Source organism: Meleagris gallopavo, chromosome 15 (genome assembly GCF_000146605.3).
Source record: "Meleagris gallopavo isolate NT-WF06-2002-E0010 breed Aviagen turkey brand Nicholas breeding stock chromosome 15, Turkey_5.1, whole genome shotgun sequence".
Classification (NCBI taxonomy): Eukaryota; Metazoa; Chordata; class Aves; order Galliformes; family Phasianidae; genus Meleagris; species Meleagris gallopavo.
Window position 1 is genome coordinate 6,949,525 of NC_015025.2, and position 14,609 is coordinate 6,964,133.

The 14,609-nt window shown below is 38.8% G+C and overlaps 1 protein-coding gene across 1 annotated transcript in view; it reads left to right on the top strand.

Moving 5' to 3' along the window:
* Positions 1–14,609, top strand: part of ATP10B (ATPase phospholipid transporting 10B (putative)) — a 54,059-nt gene that overhangs the window by 30,252 nt on the left and 9,198 nt on the right. Inside the window, 9 exon segments of the mRNA XM_031555687.1 lie at positions 4,368–4,547; positions 5,112–5,697; positions 6,212–6,318; positions 7,018–7,144; positions 8,640–8,824; positions 12,328–12,388; positions 12,391–12,639; positions 13,823–13,899; positions 14,391–14,516. Of these exon segments, the coding sequence (XP_031411547.1) occupies positions 4,368–4,547; positions 5,112–5,697; positions 6,212–6,318; positions 7,018–7,144; positions 8,640–8,824; positions 12,328–12,388; positions 12,391–12,639; positions 13,823–13,899; positions 14,391–14,516 (1,698 nt within the window).

Sequence of the window (14,609 nt, forward strand, 5' to 3'; positions counted from 1 at the left end):
TTTTTTTACAAAGCCAATTCCCTCATTGTAGAATGGGAATCGTAACATTTTCTATGTCTCTGTTTGTTTCCTTTCCTCTGATGCATTTGCACATTGCTAAGAACAGCTGGAGCATCTTGGATCCTCTGATTATACAGATAGTATTGTGGGTTTGAAAGTATCTCAATCGAAGTTTCTCATTAAAAATCCATCTTCAAATGCGTGAGTGAAATATTGCTATTTAACTCATTGAACTTAAGGCATGCAGAGTCCTTATGGATTAATGTTTCTGTTTAACTACAAGCGATGAAGAATTCGGTGGTAGTCAACAGTTGTCAAATGATGTTCTTACTATGAAATCATGAGGCTAAGATTCTTCAGATCAACAAAATGCAAGTAAAAGCAAAACCTTGCTCATTTTGAAGCGCAAAGGGCAGTAGCTGGGACTCTATGATTTGTTTTTGCTTTTTTCTTAACAAATGCCAAATTTCCAAGGGTTAATGTGCCAACCATTTGAAAGCTTCTCATGGAAATTGGTAGCCTCAGGTAACAGGAAAATTGAAGAACTTTGCACTGCTGAGAGAACACTGTGGTTTTTGGGTAAGGGTTAGCACAGCATCTGCTGTGAGCACCTGCATATCAAAACTCTTGCCAAGAAAAACATTTTTTAAAAAAGAGGGCTCTTAATGTGATAACATCCTGCAAAATGCAAAGAGTTTAATTGGAAAATAGCTATGATAGCCAAAGAGTGATCATATATTAATGTTAAAAATGTATATGCAAACAACTTTTAATGGAAGATTATCTATGCAGCAATCACAAAATTTGCTTATTGTTAATTAGCCTTAGGTGGATCAGTGATAACCAGGTTGCACATAGTATTTTAAGCGCATTTGCACAGCAGCAGTTGATTGTGCCTGCACATCAGTATGTCTGAGACTTTGTCTCGGTATTCTGAGCCGCTCTGCAATTAGGAAGCTCTACAGCTACAGAATGTATTTCAGCCTGCCTGTTTGTGAGAGTGTTCTCTGCTTGACAAGTTTTGAAGTTTTGCTGAAATCTGAGAATCTCTTATCAATTAACTTGTTCATCTCAGTGCATCTCTGAGCGCAAGATGAGGATGATGGGTATTTCATGGCATTTGATAAAGTTAATTAAACTGGAGACTGCAGATCCTGGAAGAATAACTAAACAGCATAGCTTGTCTTTCCTGGAATAAATATAACACAGTTATTAAGTGGAATCTAAATCCTATGGCTTACCTTTTTTTTTTCCCTTCCCAATATTTCTGTCTGCAGTACTTGTGATCCATGACAGTTTTGGAGCCTCATTGCATATTGTTTATGAAGTTCATAAGATAAGATGAAGATGAATCCCATGTACAGATACAGCCCCATAAAATTCACTGGCATAGCCTGTTCATTGGGAAGGTCTTGGACAATGGAAAAGCAAATTCCTAATTTATTGTTAGCAGTTGTATCTCTTGCTATCCCTAGAAGCAAATAAAAATAAAATAAAATTAAAAAAAAAAGAGGTACAGCCTTTTAGCTGGACAGATCTGTTCAGATCCAAACTCAAGCTATTCCAAAAATCTGTAGTTGAGAAGTGTTGTCATGTCTGTAGTATTATACTGATATCATAAAAAAATGTGTAATGTCTGTGTATGTCTTAAGTTTTATGTGGAATGTAAAGGACAGAAGAATAATGTAGACTTCAGGAAGCACTGAAGGACTCTGAGAGAAACAAATGCAGTGACTGATTTATTCATTTCATAAACATTTATGAGAACTCTGGAGGGAGAAGGACAAGTCCGTATATAAACTGTCTAATGCAACTGGGAAAAGAACAGACTCACCTGTTCTTTCATATCTCTTGTGAAAATGGAAACTGGTATTTATCCTGCCTGTCTGGACCTCTGAAAAGACAGCCTTCAGCCAAAGCAGAGGACACCACTTCACTTTAGAGGCTTCAAGATGTCATGGGCCCAGTTATTGGTTTCTTTCCGTACCTCAGAAAGAAACAGTGTTGATTTACTTTATTCCTGTGATTCATTGTGGCTGCTGCAACTTCTCAGGGGCAGAAATAGTGTACTACAAACCATAGAGCTATGGTTGACAGAAAGACTTCAGGGAATATTAAAAGAGTAAGAAAAATACAAAATTATAATAAAATTTGGAAGAGAACAGAGCATTAGCATTTACTCTGTCTACCTTTAGATGTCCTTATGAATTTAGATCTTGACAGCACATTTCTTTCTAGATTTAATGGTTCCAATGAAGAGTGCCCTGCTATTAGAATCATTTCATGGAGATTTCAATTGTCCTATTGCCATCAGTTTTTGTGCCATCAAGTAGAAGAAATGCTATCAAACTAATAGGAAATCTTAACAATTGAATGGTACTAGCCATTTTACAACTTCAGCACTTTACTAACATGATTAGTGTCATTGAAAGTGTGGTAAATTTAATTGATCATCATCACTGATGCTGCTCTGTTTCATTTTCTGTTTTGTTCATTTGGTTTTTCATTTGTTCGGGCTAATCAATGAACAGATTTGTTTGTCTGAATTCTTTTATCTGCTGACATTTCATAAGGATGAATGTAGGAAAACAGGGAAATTCAAGTCAGCCTTGCTTTCAGTGAATGTAAATATAAAAAGAGGCTTCTCTGGTAAAGACTGGGTTTTGTATTATTTTGTTTTTTTAAATCTGTTCCTGAGGTCACAATTACTTCACAATTTTCCATTTTTTTCCAGAGATAAATTTTGAGAATGTTTTGATTGAAATAGAATGCATACTTCCACACTGCCATTTTTTGCATGAGTTAGAGGCAGACGGTGAGGGTAGAGATGCAAAAAATAAATTTAAAAAAAAAAAAATTGGATGGGATTAGGAGAGGCTGAGATCCATGTGTACCAATTTGTGGTTCTTGAGGTTCATTCTAACTGTAGTGGTGCACGTGCAAATTATAAGAATAGCTGGGAAAAAGGAGGTTTTCTAATCATCAATATTTAGAATTGAATGTAATCCCCAACATAACTGTTTTGAGAGTTGTGACAGTTAGGCCTCATGGGACTGCTGTACCTAGCAGGTACACTGCAGGCAGCAGACAACTATCCGTTGTCTGTTGTAGGATGCTGTTAAAGAGTTTCTAAAGAATGACCATTATAACTTTTCAGCTTCTGATTCCTTCTAAGAGACCTGAGCAGATACCTAAGAAGCAGGCTCTTCCCCAATACATATCAATTTTCTAGTGGAGGGAATGTATCTTTACTTAAATATTTCCCCACATACAAAAGAAAAAGCATGAAAGCACTGAACCAGAATTTCCTGTAGCAAAGAAAGTGCATTATCTTGCTTTATATTTGGATTTCAGCTGAGTTCTGTGCTTTAACAAAATGAGCAATAGATTTATTTTCAATTATTAGGACATTCAATTATTTAAGAACCAGTATTCATGTTTGCAAGCGGGAGTTAACAATGTACCATTCAGCTCAACACTACACAGCCATAAAGGTGGTTGATTGATTGCTGCTGCATATTTAGGGAACTCGAGAAAGCTGTGTCAGATTGAAGAAGAAGAGGGTAATAGCTGAGATGAACTAGAAAGCAGTTAAATCACTTTGTCAGTTCCTTAAAGAACGCATACAAAAGTCTTGGCTCACAGGGAGGTGTCTCTAACTTGGAAAGCTCCAGTTAAACATGGCCCTGAATTAAATCCAAACCACACTCTGCTAACATGAAATTTCCGTTAAAAGTAGCATTCCCACAGCCCTACATCAGATTAAATTGTAGATAGGTGACATTGTTAAGTAGTTCGGCTTGTCAATTTAGGTTTGATTATAGACAAGGTGGTAAAATTACGACGCCATTTCAAGAACAAATGAATTATGCATGCATTCATTTATTTGTTGTAAAACTTAGAAAGAACAGTTTGAGACAGACTTTTCTTTCAGGTGATTCAGGAAACAAAGCTGTATTGTAAGCAAGCCATAAGCCACCTGTATTCTCTGTTTCCGTAAAATTCCCACTCCTCCACTGTGATAGGAGATTCCAAATGCATTTCCATCTGGGATGCCCTTTAATTCATTAGTCAGCAGTTTCAAAATTGGGGGTCATATTATAGACTATTCTTGGGATAGATCTCAGAAGAAATAAAATTCTGAAACTTCCTTCTATTTTAAGGAGTATTCCCTCCTAATAATCTAATTAGTTATTCAGCCGTTAGGAATCCATCCTTTTCCATAGATATTCAGTAAAAAGGCATTTACCTTACATAATTCTAGGTGTGAACTCAGTAAGAGATAACAAAAAAATACTGAGCTGAGAGCTCTTTCTTGGTGACAGCTGTAAATGCAAATAATTCTCCTTAAGTAACTTCTCTTCCAGGAGAAGGATGTGACTCCAGATAGCAGGCTGCTGAGGAGAGTGAGGGAAGCTGCACTGCGGACTGAAAACCTCTCTCCTTTTATACATATGAAAACTGCCACCTCTTTCACTGACTTTTTTCTTGCCCTTGCCATCTGCAATACAGTCGTGGTCTCCACAACTACTGAGCCAAGACAAAGGGTAATCTAAGTTTGATTAACTATTCAAGGGAAATTAATTACACTTGCATTTAACAACATAGTTCAGTGAAGTGTAAGCAATGGTTATTTGGGGCACTCTTCTCTACTTCTTTTACCTTTTGTGTAGTGTGTACCATCTCACTGCCTACAAGGATCCCTACCCAACAAGGCTCTTTATGTTTGATGGATAGCTATGACTACCATGCTATCTGCACTTTCCCTTTTAGATTTAATATTACATTTACTGTAATAAATATGCTGAATGTACTGGGTTTTCTCTTATCTCTCAGGCCATTAACAGAATTACAAGAGCCTTGATTCCATCTCTACTTCAGAGGCAGAGACACAAATCACCATCAAATTTGGATGTCACTTCACAAATGACTCCTCTACAGATTTCCCCAACACAGATAAATAAATAAAAAAAAAAAAAAAAAAATTGCAGCTCTTTTTTATTAATGTCACTTGGATACAAAGAAATATGTTGCAGTTTTGGAAAATATCTTGTAGCTCACATTTGTTTATTTTTAACCATGGTAAACCAAGATTTTCTCATAATTTCTAGGTTACAGTTCCACCACCAATAAAACCCTCAGGAATTACCCTGGAGAAGATTCATCAGATATTTCAGCGGCTGAAACTAGTAAGCCTTAGCCAGTCTTTTTCATCTTCTCAGTCTAGTTCAGACCTAGGAGCTAGCTTCAGTGCAAAGAACACAGAGGAGCATCTTGCCACGCTGGATTGCTGTGACAACGATGACAGCTGCTGTGACAGCAGTAGGGGCGCTGGGCTCCAGGACAAGAGCAGCACAGATTTTGGCAGTGCTTCCTTGGATGAGGTTTTTCAGTCCGTTACTCATGGTACTTTGCCAACAGACTTTTGCTATGAGGCTGAGAGCCCAGATGAGGCAGCACTTGTCTATGCTGCCCAAGCATACAGTTTTACTTTAGTGTCCCGGACTCCCGAACAGGTGACAGTACGGTTGCCACAGGGCACACTTCTAACTTTTGATATTCTCTACACTTTGGGATTTGACTCAGTAAGGAAAAGGATGTCTGTAGTGGTGAGACACCCTCTGACCAAGGAGATCATTGTCTACACAAAAGGAGCTGACTCTGTTATAATGGACTTGTTGGAAGACCCTGGCAAAGGTAATTAGTCAAAGAGCTATTTCTGTTGTGTCTCCTACACAAGGCATAAGAAGTCTGCAGTACCCTTTTTTGCATGAAATATTATATCTAGGCATCAGGAGTATAAAAAAAGAACAAGCTCTCCATGGTGTTATCCTTGCAGATCAGAACTGAGGTACTTATTTAACCTGAGGAGTGCTGAGAATATGGAATGGGCTAATTAAAATTCACTGACGATGCTAACCCATGTGGATTGTGTACTCTGCAATAATACTGTCATAAGGAGCTGACCATGGTATTTTAGCTTGTCAGCAAGAGTGCTATAACGTTAAAAAACAAACAAACAAAAAGCAAGTAATGTAGTTTTTAAAGGAAACAAGGAACTTACTGAGCTTTTGGTTTATGCAACCCACAGCCACTTTGAAGGGAATTGCTGTTACAACGAAGTCCTGTTTTCACTAATGTCCACCCTTAGGTCATTAAGTCTGGAATGGTCTGTGCTTAACATATGGAATATTTTCCTTGTATTTCACAGCCGATACTAATGCAGAGAGGAGAATGAAAAGAATAAAAGACAAAACACAGAAACATTTGGACTACTATGCACGTGATGGCCTCCGAACTCTTTGCATAGCTAAGAAGGTAGGAAGGCATTCCCTAATGTTTGCAGTTTTTATCTGTATATGTCATTAGATTTATTAGAAAAATGCAGTAGTTATAATTGTTCTTTGGAAAACAAGACTGATTGAGCACATTTTATGTCCCTCTCTTTGATTGTTCTGCATTCTTTTTCTCCTCTTTTTCTCCAGTGTTTGGCCAGTTTAGGCAGACAATGGATTCTTCATCGGCCTCAATGCATTCATTTCTGTTTATCCTGTGGTAACTCTAGCTGACCTTCTCTAGCACAGATTCCGGGAAAGAAACAGAAAGTCCATAAGAGAGCCAACCTTCTGTTTTGCTTGGCATTCAGCTTTCCAAAATCTTGTTCTCAGCCTGGGTCAGTGCATTTTAGCCTGATACAGAAGGTGTCTGTGCAATAAATGGGTCATGTTCAAACACTCGAGAAATGTGGAGCAATTTTCAGAATCTGTGTGCTCCAGTCCAGACTCTGAGCTGAGAGCTGTGGGAACAGCAGTTTCTGTAGGCCATGTTTTTACTACCTAGCTCCCGCTTTACTCGTTGCTACTGTTTCTGCAATCTTAAATTGAAAAAGTTTGTGTTGTTTTGAAGGCAACAGAGTACCATAACAATCTAGGAGTTAAGTCTTGCAATCCAGAGTGTCGGCATCCTTCTCCTCTTCTTTAAATTTAAAATGAGTTCTGCTTAAATTGTATTATGCAGGTCTTGAGTGAGGATGACTTTCAGAAATGGGCCAATTTTCGTCAAGAGGCAGAAGCTGCAATTGACAACAGAGATGAGCTGTTAATGGAGACAGCACAGCATCTGGAGACCAAACTCACCTTGCTGGGTACCTAAAAATATGAATTGTCATTGCGTGAAGTATCACTTGCTCTTCTGTGATGTTCTTGGCAATCAGACAGATAACAGCTTATACTAGTTTATATCAAAAAGGCTACCTTTGAGGTTTGAAAATCTCAGGGCAAGAGTATGCAATCCAGTGATGGTGTTTAAACAAGTTCTTACACATTTTGAGTAGCAGTAACTTTGAAAAGGTGTACTGAAACTTTCATGTGCCATGAACAAAGAACATGTTCATCAGATGTTACTGCAGCTCTGCTGACATGATAGATAATGAAGTTATTTAACTTGATAGCATTTGTGTCCTCAGATAAACCTATAAAATGTTATATATTGAATTTATTTTTGAGCACAAATTCCAAGGGAATTTCTATTCTAGAACTACATTATAAAAAATGGTAACTGCACAAAGGCATTCTTGCTAGCAAGTTCCTGCCATCATTTCATTGTCATGTTTGCTTTCTGAGTTTTGTAAAATAATGATATTTCATGTTAAAAGTTACCTCTCTGGTACTTGTGCATCATCCAACACTGTAGTATCTTTTTCACTTTCACCTTATTCTGTTAAATTGCAGAGAATTTCAGTGCTTTTTTTCTTTGTTTTTCCAAATATTTTGGTCTTTAACACTTTGGTTTTCAGATCCACCCCATTTTCATCTTTCTGTGAATACACCCTTTCCCCATACTTTGTTATCCTATGAATTTCTATGATTGCAAACTAGTGGCATTGTGGCTTCTCATAATCTCTGCAATGATTTTAAAAATTAAAGTAATAACATTAAATGCCATAAGCAGAATGACATAAGAAGTAATGTAGGTCTTGTCAGAATCTGTTACCTTTGCCGATTCTGAAGGCTCTGTGTGCGTTCATACTTCATTTCACAAAAACTGTTATTTTAGCTTGAATCAGTATCTATAACACACCATGTTTATAGCATCTCCAAACTGACCTCTAGTGGAAGAGATAAGAAGAAGAGTATTTTAACATTCAGGTGATGATTTGGGTCCAGGATGAGTGTGGCATCTGTTTTCAACTTTACACATTTTAAAGAAGAAAACGTCCTGTACCTTTGCTTTTCCCTTTGATGAGTGGAGCCTCTAACTTGGCAACAGGATAGCATTCATTTAAATAGCCAAAGTTCATCTTTCCTGGTTGCTTATATGGGGCTTGATGCAGTAGTTTAAAAATGCATATGGTGTAATTCCTCTGCCAGTACATTGTCATTTTGGATTATTAAGAAGAAATGAAATGCATTGTTCTAGCATCAAGTAAAATGAAGAGCCAGAACTTGATTGATGACAGATTTAGGTCTTAATCCAAATGCAGATTTTGTGCCTGTGTGCTTATTTGCTGGACAATACATTAATTCAACTCTTTATAAGCTCAGGATAATAACTGAATCATTTTTCTTTAAGAAAAGGAAAGCAAGATGCTTTCCAAATGAAAGAAAATCAGTTCACGTCTTCTTCTCCTGTTTGCCCAGGAGCAACAGGGATTGAAGATCGGCTACAAGATGGAGTGCCTGACACAATCGCAGCTCTTCGAGAAGCTGGGATACAGATCTGGGTGCTGACAGGAGACAAACAGGAAACAGCGGTTAACATTGCATATTCCTGTAAACTCCTGGACCAAAGGGACACTGTCTTCACCATTAACACAGAAAATAAGGTGAGTGCAGAGAAATAGGGAGTGCTGTCGCTCCATTTCTTCACAGTTTGCAGCTTGACACTATTCTGCTTTAGGCTGCAATCACCACAAAAAAACACAGCTAAGTCAATGAAACTGCATTAGGCCATATACTCTCTAGACTGCATGTAACAGGATGAGCTGGATCACAAGACAGTCGTGTATAATTAAATTCACTTAAAATAAAATGAGTTTCCCAAATAAAATCTATCTTTTCTAAAAATGACCTCTCCAGTGAGCTTTATAAAGAGAATAATATGCTGTTGTGATTCCTTATACACACAGTCCTGATAAATGCAGTGTCTGATTCCCTAATAGCATTGATAGTTATCTTTTCATATTACAATGGAAATTTCAGCTGCAGTGTTACTATAAATCCAGGTGATATCTGTAGAAATTTGGGCTTTTGGAAAGTACTTGCATGAGTCAGTCTGGAAGGAAAAAGCAGGTGTAGATTTAATGTAATTCAGAACTTTCTAGTTGCATGTTCCCAAATAGGATTAGGCTGAATCAGAAATATATTGGTGAATAAAAGTGTCTTTTTGAGTAAGCAACATTTCACCTTCTCACATACTTAAATACAGTTCTTGTGGAGTGGTTGAAGAAGCAGTGACTTTATTGACACTCCATCGTGGCAAGCTTAGTTGTAGATGCACACAGATATTCCCTGCATTTCCATGAGCAACGAGAAGGTCAGATGGTGGTAAAGGCAAACATGCTCCAAAATGGAAGTAATCACTTGAAGGGCATTACTGACAGCTCCTGTGGCTCATGAAAATACAGAGAACAATCAGTAGTGCAATCTATGGCTACTCCTAAAACCACTTGGACAGAGAAGAGAAATAGAGAAACTTTCAGCATAGGTAGATGCCATTAAGGACAGTGAGGATTAAACGCTTTAGAAAAACAGCTCTTGCTTTTGCAGATTTTGAAGCAGCATTAGTAGGGTACCTGGGAAACCATCGCTTTCAGCAAGTGGAACGTCCACTATGGTGCACAGCTTCATGTCTCATTGCTCCGGGCATCCTGGCAAGGCAGATGGCTTTGAGAGGCAGACTTAGGGATGAGCAAGTTCAAGGATTGCGGCCAGAACCAATTTGCAAAGGGGAAGCCAGTCTTTACCATTTCTAATGTCCAAAAGGCCATCTGTGCTGTCCTCATCCTTATTTTGTTGTTAATGCTCTCTTACCCACCCATGTGCTGTGAGGGGCAGCATGGTGCTGCTCTGTTCTCTTCGTGCAGCGTCCACTTGTGAGCCACACTCAGCACAATGAGAGCTGTCGTGAGAAAAGCCTTTTTGTAGGTAGAAGGTCAAAGGGAAAAGGCAGGGCTTCTTTCTGGGCTAGGCAAATCACTTGTCATGCTTTCCTCCATTTTTTTCCCCACAGAAGATAGATTCCTAATCCAACCTTGATTTTCTCCATAAGGCTATTGTGAGGATAATTAAATAATGTTAAAATACTGACTGTTTTTCTTATGATAGGCAATTGTATAGAACAGTTAGATGGCCTACTTTCTAGCTTCTTTTGTCTGCAGCTTGTAGCTCTCCAAAAAGGAATAAAATCCTATGCAAATGTCTCTCTCTTTTAATGTCACGGAAATAGGGAAACACACAAAGATGATATGGAATTTGGCACGGAATGCATTCCTTGCTTCAATGTGTAATTTCATTTGATACGCGTATCTGCTTTAACGGAAGGCAGAATGAATATATTTAGGATGGAAATTAGAAGATGGTTTCTGTCAGAAGGAGGGATGCTGCGAGCAGCACCGCCCCACATCCAGGAAACAGTTACTTGTGCCCACCTACAGCACCCGGCAGGGCCATCAGGCTGGGGCAGGCACATGCTGCATGCACATAGGTGCTTGCATGAATATATGTGGTTCAAAATGAAGCCAAGGGTACAAATTCTGGGAAGGTTTCTGATAGTTGCAGTGGGGAAAAACAAATGATACAAGCAAAGGTCCTTTCACAAAAGCCTGTTAATTTTGGTTAAGTTAACTCTTAAACAAAATACCCATTGAAGTACAAAGTGTTTGATGGGGGTTAATAGAAGATGATAGCTGAAGTGGATTCAGGTGGAAAATGCTACAGTGTTTCTTTATACCTATGGGTAACTTTCTACTACCAGAAGTTCATCTTTGTTCATGCCCAAGTTCTTCCCCTGCAGGATTCTGAATTCAAAGGGTTGAAATATTTTAGCATCTTTGCCTGTTTTTCATTTTGCTGTCTGAATCAATTTTCAGCACTGCATCAAGAAATCCCAGTCTTTTCTTCTGTGACAGATAATTTTACCCGATCTTTTCTAGTGCTGAGGAAGATGTGAGACTCAGCAACAAGAGGAGACAATTGCAAGGGCGGTAGTTGGGGAACCACAGTGGCAGTGGGAAAGGACTGACTTTCCAGCCCTAAGCCCAACAGCTTATTGAAATGCTGGAAATTAGCCATCTTCCAGTAAGACACAACACAAGCAGGCAGTTTGGAGGGATTTATTTAAAAATGAAAACCCCGGCAATCCTGGTTTCCCATACAATTTTTGGTTTGCTCACAGAAGGATGATGTCGCTTCAATATTGTTTGGAGATTTCAGCATGCGGGCTAGATGTAGCTCTTTATTAGGTGTCAGAGGAACATTTGATTCCAGAACCTCCCACTGAAGTGTAATTTAAATCTTGCAAACATCCTACGCATCTACCTTATGCAACACGAAGTGAAAATAACGTTTCAGAACTGAATCATCACTCAATAAGGCTGACAAAAAGGTAGGAAAAGGAGTGATTAGCTCCTCAGGTATTTGGTACTGTGCTACAGAAGGAGGACTTTTAGCACTAACAGGCAGCAAAATCACATTTAAATCATTTTTAGATCCACTCAGGCTGTGTGCATGTGGAAAGGGGCTCTGATCCAAAATGAGGCAAATTTGCTAGTAGGGAAAGGCTTAGCCTGTGTCTGAGGCACAGGACTGTCTAATACAAAGCTTTATTTCTGTCCCTTTGACTCAGACCTGATTTGTGACCTAGAAAAGGCCAAACTGTCAAAGTTACTAATTTTGAACAACTGAGCCTCTTGTTTCTCTGCCATCATTTACTTCTGACAGAAGCAAGAGCTGGACTATCTCAAATATTTCACATCAGAGCTCGTTTTAAAAAATCACTTTTAACAAAAAAAAATTTTTCTTTCTAAGCTCTCAGCATTGCAAATAGAAATATGTCCTCCTGAAGGGAGCTTATTTTCTGTTTTGAAGTAATTTCTTGTAATTAACTACCTGGTAAGATGTGCAGTGCTTTTACTGAAGGATTTGATGTCGTCACTGGAATAATCTCCAATCTGATGAATTAGTGCCTTTCTCAGTCGGTTTTCCCCAATGTTCATCTGATAGTCTTCAACTCACTGGCACGATTATGCAAACACACACTTCGTAAGGTGCTGTGCTGTGAAGGGAGATGGAGATAACTATTTCTAGCAACACTTCTGTTTTCTCACAGGAAACTTGTGAATCGCTCTTGAATTTAACCTTGGAAGAAGTGAGGAAGAACTATGAGGTTGAAAACCACGGAGGAAACTTTTTGGCTTTATCCCAACATCTTTACCAGCATCTGAGATTCCCGGTCCTGAATTTGGGCTGGTGATCGATGGAAGGACGCTGGACATCATCCTGCAGGGAGGTCTGGAGGAGCGGTTCCTGGAGCTGGCGCGGCTCTGCCGCTCGGTGCTGTGCTGCCGTTCCACCCCGCTGCAGAAGAGCATTGTGGTCAAGCTGGTGCGGAGGCAGCTCAAAGTGATGACCCTGTCCATAGGTACCACTCTTTGGAATCTTACAGCAGAAAGAGGGAAGCGGGTTCTTTCCCTGTGAGTTATGAAAACGTGTGGAATGTGTACATTGCGTGAGCTACTTCTAACTCCCCTTGGATAGACAGAGTGGAAAACAAGTACTGAATAGTCTTTCCTGACCGATAAGCATATGGAAGTCCCCCTTTAGCTTTCAGTACAACCCCCATTTGAACAAGATGAAAGCACTCCATGTTCCATAACTCCCAGTAGTCCCTTTCAAGCACAGCAGTGCAAACATATGTACACATTCCCCGTGGAATCCACTCACCTAGGGAAGCAAAGCAGTCAGAAATAGTTACTGTTTTGTGTTTTCACAAAGGCCTTTTCCTGTCAGATTTTCCCAGCTGGTGAAAATAGCATTATTCCCAGAGTAGCATTAAACACCAACTCCTTTGCTTTTTACCTTCAAATAATATGAAATGTGTTGAGTTTCCTGCTCAGTGTTGGTAAGTGATCCCGCTAAAATCCTTGCAGAATTGATTTTTATGACTTAAAACTAAAAAGTATGTCTCAGTGGACCAACGAGGCATATCAGAAAAGGAAGAGCCTGGTATATATTAAATTTCTTGCTTTGCCTCAGATTTCAAAATACAAAATTTCAGCCTTCCACTCCATTTCATTTGCTTTACCAGGTAACCTAATTCACAGTCTCCACATTGCAGGCAATCATTTCTGTTTCTTTCCGTGGAAATTTGGTTATGTATTCAACATAATGCTGAAAGTTGAAAGGAGCAGATTAACTCCTGAAATTGGCTTGTTATGTTGTCAATTGCAATAAAATTTGTCATATAATTCAAAGAGTTCAGTGAAATAGGGTGCTGCAAAGCATGTTGTTGAGCATATGGAGTTCACCAAGCAGAAATGTACAAAATAGTGCAGATGTAGATGGGTCTGGGTTTCCATGCCACCAGCCAAGCTTGACCCAGTGCCAGGCTGAGGAGGATGTTCCAACCAAGATCAGAACCTAAAGATCACAATTGCTTGATACAATCAGTTACCCTAATGAAGACGCATAGTACAAAATAATAGCCTGCATTTAACAGCACAGCTGTGGTTGTTGCTTTGGTTTTTTTTTTTTAGTCTCTATCATAGTCATGTTAAGCACCCTTTCTTGTGCCTTTATTGTTCACTTCTGTCTTCCCTTTCTAGGTGATGGTGCAAATGATGTAAGTATGATTCAAGCAGCTGATGTTGGAATTGGAATATCTGGACAAGAAGGCATGCAGGTATCCCTTCAGTTTACTTCCTCTTCTCTTTTGTCAAATAGGTTCTTGCTCATTAATAAGTTTCATAGCAGCCCTGTACTCTTAATGCCACAGGTTGGCATTATTACTGTCATAAAAGAATATGCAGTCCATAATTGCAAGTCCAGATAAAAAAGAGAGTTTGAGCCAACAATTAGCATTCATGGAGAAATAAGTATTTGCTCATAAGCCTGGAAAATTAACAGATGCCTGTCCACTTTTAGGTTAGCATCTGGTCTCAGAACAGACTCTACTGTAACATTTTCAGTGTTTTCAGCCTCAAATTCTTTGCCACATATCCCCATTCCTTCTTCTCATCAGATGGAGAGTTCTGCAGATAAAGAAATTTCTCAGTTATTTTTACTATAATGTGAAATAGTAGAAAATTGTTTCAAAGTCCATATGCAGATTCTATCTCACTGGATGGGAGAAAAAGATATATTGTAAAGTAATTTCTGTTCTCTTTAATGAAGGCTGTGATGGCTAGTGACTTTGCAATATCCCGATTCAAGCATCTCAAAAAACTGCTTCTCGTCCATGGACATTGGTGTTATGCTCGCCTGGCAAAGATGGTGATTTACTTTTTCTACAAAAATGTGGTAAGATGATTAAAATTCTGGAAGCTTTCATCCTAGCAATTGCTAATTAAAGGAGTGTTTTAGGTTTGTTTTTTGAAGACATTGCTCTCTTTT